Source organism: Mustela lutreola, chromosome 15 (genome assembly GCF_030435805.1).
Source record: "Mustela lutreola isolate mMusLut2 chromosome 15, mMusLut2.pri, whole genome shotgun sequence".
NCBI classification, from domain to species: Eukaryota; Metazoa; Chordata; class Mammalia; order Carnivora; family Mustelidae; genus Mustela; species Mustela lutreola.
In genome coordinates, this window is record NC_081304.1 from 32605291 (window position 1) to 32618743 (window position 13453).

The 13453-nt window shown below is 37.0% G+C and overlaps 1 protein-coding gene across 3 annotated transcripts in view; it reads right to left on the minus strand.

The window, feature by feature from the left end:
- Nucleotides 1-13453, minus strand: part of HSF5 (heat shock transcription factor 5) — a 48496-nt gene that overhangs the window by 31381 nt on the left and 3662 nt on the right. For 2 of the 3 annotated variants that reach the window (XM_059149646.1, XM_059149645.1), the window contains exon 2: nucleotides 8735-9109. The exons of the other annotated variant lie outside the window; for it this stretch is intronic. In XM_059149646.1, coding sequence (XP_059005629.1) covers nucleotides 8735-9109 — 375 coding nt within the window. The remainder of the gene's footprint in view (nucleotides 1-8734; nucleotides 9110-13453) is intronic. 3 annotated transcript variants of the gene reach the window in all.

The following is a 13453-nucleotide window of genomic DNA, read 5'->3' on the forward strand; positions in this document are numbered from 1 at the left end:
TACAGTAGGCAATCAAAAAATAAATAGCTAATGCTGCTATTATTTTAACCAAAAAAGTGTATTTTCCAAGCTTTCTCTTTATAGTTGGGATACCATAAAAAGATTAACTCTTTGTACTGGTATAGTTATACTTACAGATGCAGTCTTAACAATAGGCTGAGTCTCCTCTTTTCCAGAGAGAGACTCTCCAGAACGAATGAGAATCAGTTATAACACATCACACCTTTGGATTAAACAGAGGATGACATTTATTGAGCACCTACCATGTTCCAGGCACAGTACTAGGTGCTTTACATATATTGCTTCATTTAATCCAAACAACAATTGAATAAGGTACTAACATTACTTTACAAAATTAAGGAAACTAAAGCTCAGAGATGTTAAATGATTTCCTGAAAGTCACAAAGCTAATAGTGACAGAGCCAGCAAACTTCAGAGCACACGCTCTTTAATGTATAATACTTCGCTAATCTTTCCTTCTTCCTAAAATGTAACATTATAATTTTAGTAGAATTCCACTTGATGAATATATTTTTAAGTTGTCTTTATGATAAGGTAGCAACTTTCTATGTCCACATTTTTCATATTTTGTATATCTTAGCATACTAATAAAATTACTAAACAATCTTATTCTATGATCTTGGAAAGTAAATTAACCTAAGGATTATAAAAATTCATTGCAATGTTTCCTTATTTCTCTATTATTGACTACTGATTTTTAAAATGTCAGAAGTTCATGAAGATATACCAGAAATAAACATTTTCTAGTATCATGTGTAATTTAAGCCATTAAATGGAAGGAAAAACTTGAAATAATGGACAAAATTCTAATTTAGATACATATGTAAGGGTTAATGTTTTCTGAATTACAAGATTTTAACAATTCCAGTGATTAAAAAAGCCAGACATTACTAAGATGGCCACATAAAATTCATGCTCTTATCACTTCCAATATAGGTTAGGTAAGCACGTTCTTAGATTTAAACTTTGGGATTATTCAAACACACAATTCCAATGATTTGAATTTGATTTCCCTGAATATTTGAAAGCATACATATCCTGGGAAAGAACTTAAATCCAAAAATTAAGACATCAAGGAGGGGTCTGTTGGGTTGGCCAAAACTGAGAAAAACTGGGACACTTTTCTAGTTTTAACAGCTAAGGAAAACCTAGCCCCCTAGTGGCAAGAAGAGACTCAGGAGCTGCAGGTTTTCACTCAACAGGGTACTATGAAATAGTATTTCATTGCAAATAAATCAACGAACGGTATTAGGTTTATTTTTATGATACTGTTCTGATTCCATCGCTTACATATTTTAAATAGCTGTTAAAGTGTACTTTAAAATAAATTTCTTGGATTGAGGCGCCTGGGTGGCTCAGTTAGTTAAGCGTCTGCCTTTGGCTCAGGTCATGGGATGGAGCCCTGCGTTCAGGTTCCCCGCTCAGCGGTGAGTCTGCTTCTCCTTCTACCTCTGCTCCAACCCCCCACTTGTGCTTTCCTTTTCTCTCTCTCAGATAAATAAAATCTTTAAAATAAAATAAATTTCTTGGGTAAGTAAAGTAAATATACAACAGGAAGTATATTAATATATAGCTAATAGTTGATTTGGTATCTAAGGAAACAGCAAAACAGTGAAAGTCCTTTTAAGTGTCTAGTAACAAATGGAAAGTGGAAAGCTACCTGCAAAGGGGGACGTGAATAGATAATCCAAAAAGATTCCCAGTGGCTATTTCCTTACCAGAGCAGTCCTACCTTATATGTACAGTCAACAAAATAGAACAATGTAAGATACTAGTAAGTTTACCGGATAGGAAAAACCTAGCTATAGAAATGCAACTGTGTGGTTAATATATGACAAATTAACTCTGTGTGTATTATGTAAGCATTGTGAAGGTACTGACATTTATAAAACTGAGTTTATCACTATATCCTAAGGCACATTCAGCTGCATAAAAATCTTACACTGTCTTCCTGAACGCAGTATTCACTCAAGGCATTTAACTGCACAGAGAATGAAAAACTGGAAATAATAGAATTCTATTTCAGATGTAAATATGATAGTTAATGACATTTAAAAAAATATTTTTAAAACCTTTTTAGTTAATGACATTTTTAAAAACAATTCTGGTAATTAAAAAAATCCAGGATACTAAAAATTATCTAGGTAAAAATTTTCACTCCCACTATGGGTAAGGAAAACAATTTCATATTTTTTTATCCTATGGAGGTAATTCAAATACACAATTAAAATGTTCTAGACTCGAGTCTACTTCAGAATAAGTACAGTGTCAACAGTGAGAAAATGCCAGTATAAATACTCAATAGGAAAAACATCTCAATTGTAAATTTAGTTTCAAGATAAGCTACTACACATCTAGAAACCCAATATATCCTTACTTATAGTAAGGTAAAGGTCTTCTGGGCATATCCCCAAAAAAGTGAAAGCAGGCACTGAAATAAATATTTGTGCATCTGTGTACACAGCAGCTTTGTTCATAATAGTCAAAAGGTGGAAGCAACCCAGTGTCTTCCAACAGATGAATGCATTAAAAAAGTGGTACATACATACAATGGAAAATTATTCAGTATTAAAAAATAAGGAAATTTTGAATAAATAAAAAAAAATTTGAAATTTTTGGAGTATCAATGAACCTTGAAAACAGTATGCTTAATGAAATAAGCCAATCACAAAAGGGGAAATGTTGCATGATTCCTTTTATATGAGTCTCAGGGAAGACCAAGAAGTTCTGGAGATGGAAGGTGGTAATGCTAGGACATACAACAATGTGAATGTATTTAATGCCACAGAACTGTAAACTTAAAAATGGTTAAAATGGTAAACTATGTTATTTATATTTTACTTCAATAAAAAGAAAGGCAGGGGCGCCTGAGTGGCGCAGTGGGTTAGAGCCTCTGCCTCCAGCTTGGGTCCTGATCTCAGGGTCCTGGGATCAAGCCCCGAATCGGGCTCTCTGCTCAGCAGGGAGCCTGCTTCCTCCTCTCTCTCTGCCTGCCTCTCTGCCTACTTGTGATTTGTCTGTCAAATAAATAAATAAACAAATTTTCAAATAAATAAATAAATAAAAAGAAAGGCACAATTGTGTTTTTGCCTAGTTTCTTCTGGCAGCTAAAGAGAACTTCTTGCCCCTCTTTTCATTATAACAAAATCAGGCCTTCTCAAAGACACTGACGATAGAGGATAGAGGCTACCTGAGCTCAAGAACGACAGCACCGGAAAGCTCTTATACCTCCAGGTGCTGTATCTGTTTATGTATACTATATAGAATTAAAAGCCTGAAGATTAAATCTTTAGAATTTAAATGTACTTTCAAACAATAATAGGGGGTGCCTGGATGGCTCAGTCAGTTAAGCATCCAACTCTTGATCTCAGCTAGGCTCGTGATCTCGGGGTCGTGAGTTCAAGCCACACAGGGGGCTCCACACTGCTTAAACAACAATAACAACAACAAACTCACAACAATAAGCAATTCTTTTTGCCCAAGAGTCAAGTCAAAAAAATTTTAAATAATGATACAATATGTATTTTTTCAATAAAAAAATAAAAGCATCATCTGTACCTTGCAGAAGTTGTATATTTTTACAAACTACTGTATTTAGATTCTAGGATGTTAATATATAGGTTAATTTGAAAGATAGCTTTTAAAATGTTTTATCCTTTCTATGTAAATAGTGTTTTAAATTTTATAAAGTCTATTCACATACATTAAATTCATTTAATCCCTGACCTGAAGTACTATTACCACTTACAGGAAGGGAAATTGAGGCAAGTGTCATGAAATAATCCAGTGAAGATCAGGTTGAATGATTAATTACAAAGACTAGAGTTATTCAATTCATTCAATACACTACTTACTAGGGAACAACTATAGCTGAGGACTACACTAGGTACAGGGGTATACAGAAATGAATTAGGGGCAGCCCCACTCCTCAGAGGCACCAAACCAGACATCCCACTCTAGCTGTTGGGTGTATGTTCTCACTGCTTAGGTAGGACGAGCCAACAATCCAGGTTAGTCCCACTGCCACCAGTAGCATCCCCATCATTTCCTATTGTCTGTCCTATCTGGGAGTAACAGATTCTGGGGAGGAGACATACCAGGAAAGAGTCTCACAAAGGATAAAATGAAGAGTTCTCTAAATGAGAGGCAGACAGATAGCAGAGCACAGTGGCCAAAAGAATGGACTCCTGAGTCAGCTTGCCTGGCTTTGTTCCCCAGCCTTGCCTCTGAGTAGCTGTGTTTCCATTTCCTAACCTATAAAATGAGGATAATTACATTTCTAATCTTAAAAGGTTGTTGTGAGGATTAAATGAATTGATATTGGAAAATATTCAGAACAATGCTTGATCACAGTGATTACTATATAGATAACACCAGAGGGGGAAAAATGAACCCAAGATAAAGCAAGACTAAAAAGAGTCCATCCATACTGGATCTACAATATTTTGTCTTTGAAGGAGTGATAAGAGTGGAAAAAAACGTAGTGAGCTAGGCAAAGAAAACAGGCGCTTCAAGAGAGGAATGACGAATGTAAGCACAGATTCAGATGAGTCATTTTATGAGTCAGTCTGCCAGCAATTTTCCAGTCTCAATCTTTGGCTTTTATAGAGAAACTGATTTATAAAATATTTTAACATTCAAAATTCACTGGTTATACTATTTGGAGACCAGATCAAAATTTATTATCAATATAATTTTTAAAAAGATGTTATTTATTTATTTGACAGAGAGAGAGAGAGCACAAGCAGGGGAAGAGGCAGAGAGAGAGGGAGAAACAGGCTCCCTGCAGAGCAGGGGAAGCCCGATATGGGCCTTGATCCCAGTTCTCCAGGATCATGACCAAAGGCAGTGGCTTAACCAACTGAGCCACCCAGATGCCCATCAATATAATTTTTAAATGAAGTCAGTTGTTGCTGCTTACTAAAATTTGATCCAATCCTCAAATTCTTCAAAAGGATTTAAGTATGACCATGATTCCAAAATTAGTTACTTCATTATTATTTTAAGAGCTGGATTTGGGAGTGATTATTACCCTTCCTCTGAGAATGATAGTCTATTTAACTTTGGAAAAGTCATTTGTAATGCTCTTCATAAACAGGTACTCACTAAATACTGGTTAAATTGCCCACTACTTTTTGCTTCCTTCACCTAAAATCTGGAGGAATCAAATACTTCTACAGTATTTTTACAGCACTTTCTTTTCCATAACAAGTCTTTTGTATTTAACAATACAACCTTTTATTTATGTCGTACTTCAGAATGTTCAAAGCAGTTTTGCTTATTACACTATATCATAGACCTACTACTCTATGTATTAGATGTCATCATGAGACCATGACATTTCTTATTCTTATGACCTCAGAAACATTATAGTCATTTCAATTTGCCCTATTAAAGAAAATAAAACAAAAATTCAGATAACATAAGATTCTCTTTCACATGCCCTGTAAGCTATCAAAACATCAGCAGCACTTACTTGTTCTTTTAATGTCTCTTTCCTAGTCCTTACCTTGAACTCTTGGAGACAATTTTTTAATTTATAATTTTACATCCAAGCTAACATAAAATGTTTTTAATTAACATATCCTAAATAATAACAATTTAACAAGCAATATTTCTATAATGAATGAATAATATCAACTATTTGTACTATCTTCTGGTACATAATACATAACTGGTTCCCATAAAATTTGGAACCAAGGGTTTCTGAGGATTATCTGGAACTTGAAATACATTTTCCCATAGACACAACATCACATAGGCTAATTTCCTATACCAGATTATAACCATCTGTACCACAAGTGTACAACTGATAGTAATACAGAACCTAACCACCCTATCTAATACATCCATAGGAAAATGCCTCCAAAATTACAAATTGAAAGGTTAAGCACATTTCTACATTTCTTCTTGCTGCAATACTTCCAAATTTAAACTCCCCAGAAGCTTCTGAGTCTTTAGCAGTTTGGGGGGGTGGTTTGGAGGGAGTATAGGAAAGGAGAGAGAAACACTGGTAAAAGGAAGGGAGGTGGGATATTATCCAACTGATGGGCTGTAGAATGTAAAGCAAGTATAAGGAAGAAACAGACTCTGTGTATGTATATGCAGTCCAGGAATACCCGGAATGCAGCTGAAATTATAATTTAGATAGTAATGTCTAATCTGTTTATTAAAATGTTGAATTAAACTATTTACGAATAAAAATCTGACCCTATTTGTTGGTATACATAAGATCTAAAACTTTTTTTTTTTTAAGATTTTATTTATTTATTTGACAGAGATCACAGGTAGGCAGAGAGGCAGGCAGAGAGAGAGGAGGAAGCAGGCTCCCCGCTGAGCAGAGAGCCCGATGCAGGGCTTGATCCCAGGACCCTGGGATCATGACCCAAGCCGAAGGCAGAGGCTTATCCCACTGAGCTAACCAGGCACCCCAAGATCTAAAACTTCTAACATGAATTTATTCATCTTCTATTTTTCAAGATCACACAGATATTTTTGTTTTTCAAAGAAGTAGCTGAAAATCTGGAAAAATATTAGACTTCAACCTTCTGCATACGAAGTAAAAAAAAATTCAGATTTCTAACAAGCAAAATTAATAAAAGTACTAAGGCATCCTTAATCCATATACTTCCTTTGCCTCTTCCTTCTCAACTCCATCCACCCAAACAGTAGCAGCTCTAAAAATACATGAAACCCAATCTAATTTAAATTCTTGTTTTATTATTTTAATATTAAAATATTAAATATTTTGAGAAAATAAAACAATTCCTTTTACTGCTATATTTAGGTAGAATGTAATAAGCCAATAATAAAAGAATACAGTTGGATGTTACAGCTAGAAAATACTGAGACCTGTTACAAACAGACGTTACCAGATTATAACTTGTAAAGGTCAACAAATTATTTTATTCCCTTATCAAATTTACATCCTTCCACTTATTTTAGCTTTTGATTTCCTCCTGTCTGGGAGAAATGGTCTAACAAAATACCTCTAGAGATAGCTCCCAGAGCTACATATTTGAGAAAATTAATATTCCTAGAATCTTAACAAAAGAATGCTGCCTTCTCTCTCTGGTCTTTTCTGAAAGCCTTGATTGACCCTTGTCTTATTTCCATTGCCCCATTTCGTCACTCAGTATTAAAGTACTCTGTATGATGAAACAGAGCAGGACTACACGGTGCTCCCACAAAACTGAAGATACATTTGAATGGAAAGGAAAGGCTATTATCTTGCAAAACTGTAACCCTCCCAAAAGATACTCCCCTTCCCACAAGAAGCTAAACACATGATCACTATCACAAGGATTCCTGATTAGTGGCTTGAGATCTACAGTATTTCTTCAACCCCCTTGGCTGAGCTCTAAGTCATTTGTCATTGTCAGGTTCTCTTCTCTGCTACTCTGCACTTCTCAGTTGGCTGGGATTAACACTGCAGGTTCTGCATTGTCAAATCACACGATCACTTTTTTTTTTTTTTTTTTTTTAAGATTTTATTTATTTATTTGTCAGAGAGAGAGAGAGCGAGAGTGAGCACAGGCAGACAGAGTGGAAGGCAGAGTCAGAGGGAGAAGCAGGCTCCCTGCGGAGCAAGGAGCCGGATGTGGGACTCGATCCCAGGACGCTGGGATCATGACCTGAGCCGAAGGCAGCTGCTTAACCAACTGAGCCACCCAGGCGTCCCAATCACGTTTTTACTATAAGAATATAATTTTGTTTTAAGAGCTAGAGAGTATGTTCTTTTTTTTTTTAAAAGATTTTGTTTATTTATTTATTTGACAGACAGAGAACACAAGTAGGCAGAGAGGCAGAGAGAGAGAGAGGAGGAAGCAGGCTCCCCGCCGAGCAGAGAGCCCGATGTGGGGCTCGATCCCAGGACTCTGGGATCATGACCTGAGCCGAAGGCAGAGGTTTTAACCCACTGAACCAACCAGGCGCCCTAGAGAGTATGTTCTTTTATTAAACTTCATTACTGAGATACTAAAATGATTTCATTATGAGGTAATCTCACCTATAACGTTAAAAAATACAGTACATACAGTTTACCATTTAACAACTTGAGTTTGAACTATGTGGGTTCATTTATATGATATGAGGATTTTTTTCATACAGTACAGTATTGTAAATGTATTTTTTTCTTAGGATTTTCTTAATAACATTTTCTTTTCTCTAGTTTATTATAAGAATATAGTATATAATACATATAACATACAATGTGTTAATCAACTCTTTATGTTATCTTAGGTAAGGCTTCTAGTCACAATAGGTAATAAGTAGTTGAGTTTTGGGGCAGTCAAAAATTATACACAGATTTTCAACTGCATGGGGGTCAGTACCCCAATCCTGCATTGTTCAAGGGTCAACTACAACATGTATATAATTTTTTTTTAAAGAAAAGAAACAAAATACTGCACCAACAGCAAAGTTAAAGTGAGGTCTCAATGTACTATATCCTAATTTCATTACTAGGACACATTTCAAAGATACAAAAGTTTCACTAAAAACATAAACTTTTATGTACCCAACAGAATTTTCACAATCCTTAAGAACACAATAAAATTTTATATATTACTTAAAAATATGCCCTCATGAGAAATCTTTGACATTCCTTAGGTATGCACCTATTCCTATTTTTAAGCATGCAGAAATGCATAAATATATAAACTTTCATCATAAAGTACTTTAAGAGAAGCCACTGAACTTGAATTTCTCATACCTGTTGGATAGTAGGCTTGGGAGTACTGCGCTGAGGGTGTGTAGTTACTGTATTTTTGGGAGGAGCTGACCATTGTTTGAGGACCTTGCTGAACGTGTACGGATGTGGCACTTGGCTGCAGGGTATAGGTAACCTCAGTTGGAAACCTCTGCAGTATAGGAAATGGAACCCCTTTATCTGAAAAAGTGGGAGATGTTTCCACTTGTCCTGGGTGCATTCCAAGGGAGTTCTGCCATGTTCTAGGAGGAATCGGGGTCCGATCTAAACCTTTCAGAGGGAAAGTACTGTGGTTGTGGGATGAAGTCGATACGTAGGAGTAAGGAGACAAACTATCTCGCCGGAATGACCGGTGGAATTGTCCTACAGCCACTGGTCCTGCATAAAAAAAGGAAGAACACACTTACTAATTTTACTTTATACCACCGGATAGAGTAAACCAAAAGTCACAAAATATGAATATGTTGAATTCTCAGACATTTTTAACATAACAGAAATTTAGTTCTGGTGGAAATAAGTTCAGAATCCAGAATACACAATAATGCTAAAAAAAAATAATCAGACTTCTGGTTGGTTCTCAATATTACTGTCAGAAGAGACAAGGTAGCCAAACTCTAATATTAAATCAAATGTTAAATCAAATTCAATGTTTAAAGCTTTTTATAGACAATTCAGTCATCTTACCTTTTTTTTACCTCAATTGCCTCAACTGATTGACCCAGATTTTTCCAATCTGTAAACTACTTCCTACAAGTTTTAGAAATTCCATTCAGTCCTTCAAATCATTTAGAAACCTTAATAATAGGTACAAAAGTAAACACTCAACTGTATATATAGAAGAATAACACAAACCAAAAAGAAAGTTAATGATCTTTACTCCCCCTTCAATTTTTTTTTTTTTAATGATAACCTTTGCAGAAAAGTCAGGCTTGAAAAATTTGACTCAGTTTTCTTCTTTCTTTCTTAAATTAATCAAAAATTTTCCAGGGTCTTTTTTTTTCTTCAGAGGATCTCTAGTAGAGTCCCTTCCTAGATATTAGTAGCTCTCAAACAATTGTTTACATCTGAAATCACCTGAACAGTTTGTTAAAAATCGACATACTCAGGCCCAAAGATTCTGATATTTGCTTTCTCTTATCTAGTAGGGTAGAAAGGAATTAAAAAGTGGAGATGATGAAGAGAAAGGGCAATATCATATAAAGGGGAAAAAGAAAAGATACATGTTGCAAGCTGAACTTATTTTTCAGACTGTAATTCTTGAACATAAAGGTAGGCTAATTTATTCCCAAGAAGGTATCATGTATTAAATTATGTGGTTCACAAATTCCTTTCAATTTGTTTTATTAAGCTAATCTATTTAAAACAGAGGGAAAGGGGTGCCTGGGTGGCTCAGTGGGTTAAGGCCTCTGCCTTTGACTGGGGTCATGATCCCAGGGTCCTGGGATGGAGCCCCATATCCGGCTCTCTGCTAGCTGGAGAGACTGCTTCCTCCTCTCTCTCTCTCTCTGCCTCTCTGCCTACTTGTGATCTCTCTCTGTCTCTCCCTCTCTGCCTCTCTGCCTACTTGTGATCTCTCTCTGTCAAATAAATAAATAAAATCTTAAAAAATAAAATAAAATAAAACAGAGGGAAAGTCTAATTTATGTGCTACTTATCTGTTAAACTACGTGATAAAAGATGGCACTCAAAAACCTACTTTTCCGGGGCGCCTGGGTGGCTCAGTGGGTTAAGCCGCTGCCTTCGGCTCAGGTCATGATCTCAGGGTCCTGGGATCGAGTCCCACATCGGGCTCTCTGCTCAGCAGGGAGCCTGCTTCCCTCTCTCTCTCTCTGCCAGCTTCTCTACCTACCTGTGATCTCTCTCTGTCAAATAAAATAAAAAATAAAAAAATCTTTAAAAAAAAAAAAAAAAAACCTACTTTTCCAAATATTTAAACTGGAAACCCATTCAATATGTTATACATCTTTCATTCTATTTCTTTGGTGTTTAATTTCCTTTAAAAAATTTCCTCTATGCTGTGAAGTATGTAAACCTGGCGATTCACAGACCTGTACCCCTGGGGATAAAAATACATTATATGTTTATAAAAAAAATTAATTAAAAAAAATTTTGCTCTGGGGCGCCTGGGTGGCTCAGTGGGTTAGGCCGCTGCCTTCGGCTCAGGTCATGATCTCAGGGTCCTGGGATCGAGTCCCGCATCGGGCTCTCTGCTGAGCGGGGAGCCTGCTTCCCTCTCTCTCTCTCTGCCTGCCTCTCCATCTACTTGTGATTTCTCTCTGTCAAATAAATAAATAAAATCTTTAAAAAAAAAAAAAAATTTTGCTCTAAAGAATTTCCTCTGGGGTGCCTAGGTGGCTCAGTGGGTTAAGCCTCTGCCTTTGGCTCAGTTCATGGTTTCAGAGTCCTGGGATCGAGCCTCGCCTGCTTCATCCCCCTCTCTGCCTGCCTCTCTGCCTACTTGTGCTCTCACTCTCTCTCTCTGTCAAATAAATAAACAAACAAACAAACAAACAAACAAATCTTCAGGGACACCTGGGTGGCTCAGTGGGTTAAAGCCTCTGCCTTCCTCAGGTCATGGTCCCAGGGTCCTGGGATCGAGCCCGCATCGGGCTTTCTGCTCGGCAGGGAGCCTGTTCCCCCCTGTTCCCCTTCCTCTCTCTCTATGCGCCTCTCTGCCTACTTGTGATCTCTGTCTGTCAAATAAATAAATAAAATCTTAGAAAATTTTAAAAAGAAAAAGAATTTCTTCTAATAAAGAATAAAGCAATAGGGGGCACCTGGGCAGCTCAGTCAGTTAAGCATCTCACCCTTGATTTTGGCTCAGGTCATGATGTTCTGAGATGAAGCCCCACGTGGGGCTCTGTGGTGGGTGTAGAGCCTGCTTAAGATTCTCTCTCTTGGGGCACCTAGGTGGCTCAGATGGTTAAGCACCTGCCTTTGGCTCAGGTCATGATCTCTGGGTCCTGGGATGGAGCCCCTCTTCAAGCCCTTCACCAGGCTCCCGGCTCAGTGAGAGGTTGGCTTCTCCCTCTCACTTTGCCTCTCTTCCCTGCTCATGCTCTCTCTCTGTCTCAAGTGAATATTAATATTTTAAATATTAAAAAAAAAAATTCTTCCTCTCCCTCTGCACCTCCACTCCACTTGCTGGCTCTCTCTCAAAAAAAAACAAAGGGGGACACCTGGGTGGCTCAGTTGGTTGAGCGCCTGACTTCGGCTTGAGTCATGATCCAGGGATCCTGGGATCGAGTCCCACATTGGGCTCCTTGCTCAGCGGGAAGCCTGCTTCTCCATCTGCCTGCTGCTCTCACTGCTTGTACTCTTTCTCTCTCTGACAAATAAATAAAGTATTAAAAAAAAAAAAAGAATAAAGCATCAGAAGCACTCCTAACCACTTCTGGCTTGGCACTGCCTGATTCATATCAATTTTCATAAAATAAACCTTAAAAAATAATAAAATTTTTATTTTTATTTATTTTTTTAAAGATTTTATTCATTTATTTGACAGAGATCACAAGTAGGCAGAGAGGCAGGCAGAGAGAGAGGAAGGGAAGCAGGTTCCCTGCCGAGCAGGACTTGATCCCAGGACCCTGAGATCATGACCTGAGTTGAAGGCAGAGGCTTTAACCCACTGAGGCACCCAGGTGCCACAAAATAATAAAATTTTTAAAAGGAACAAAGCACTAATGCCAAAAACAAACACATACATACACATATACACACAAATTCTAGAGCCCCGGAAATCAAGAGATCTAAATCTAATGAGGGAAAAAACTCTTAGTTCAGAAGACTGAAAGTATACAAATGATATATACCTCTTATGGGACGCCTGGGTGGCTCAGTTGGTTAAGCAGCTGCCTTTGGCTCAGGTCATGATCCCAGCGTCCTGGGATCGAGTCCCACATCGGGCTCCTTGCTCAGCAGGGAGCCTGCTTCTCCCTCTGCCTCTGCCTGCCATTCTGTCTGCCTGTGCTTGCTCTCTCTCCCTCTCTCTCTCTGATAAATAAATAAAATCTTAAAAAAAAAAAAAAAAACTGCTTTTCCCCTTTCCCTCTAAAGTACAAAAAAAAAATAGTTTTTATAGTATTTGACTACCAATTCCATATGTATACACACTCTGAACCACCAGTGCAATCATTTAAGACCTAAAGAAACATTTTTTTTGTCCTTACAATAGGTGTTTCTGACGTCCAAAACTACCCACACTTGATTCTTCCTGGGATGCTTCACATGCTAAAACTGCATATTTCTACAGTGTGCAATAGCTAACCTTTCTCCTACCTTCTTTAGAGTTAAGCTATTAATGAATCTGAAGATTGTCAATAACTTAAGCAGCTAACTAAAGAATTCTCTACTTTGATTTCTCAAATTAAAATATAAATTCTACTTCTATCACAATGACCTAAGTGATCACCAAATACTTACAGATTTTTAGATGCTGCTAACATAAGAAGGCTGATAGGATTAGAAGGGCGCTCCTTTACATTTGTTTTTGTTTTGTTTTTTAAATAAAGAACTAAAACAAGTTCACCTTTTATTTATTGTTAAGGGTTATCTCATAGGGTTCTATTCTGACCAACTTCACGGAATATCATCTATATGTTTTCAGAACATCTTCAAGATATATTTAGCAAAGTTTAAATCCAGAATTCTGGAAATGCAAGGCAGGATGGATTTCTGCTCTTAAAGATCCTTTTCCCTCTATATAAATGAATCTGAGCTAAT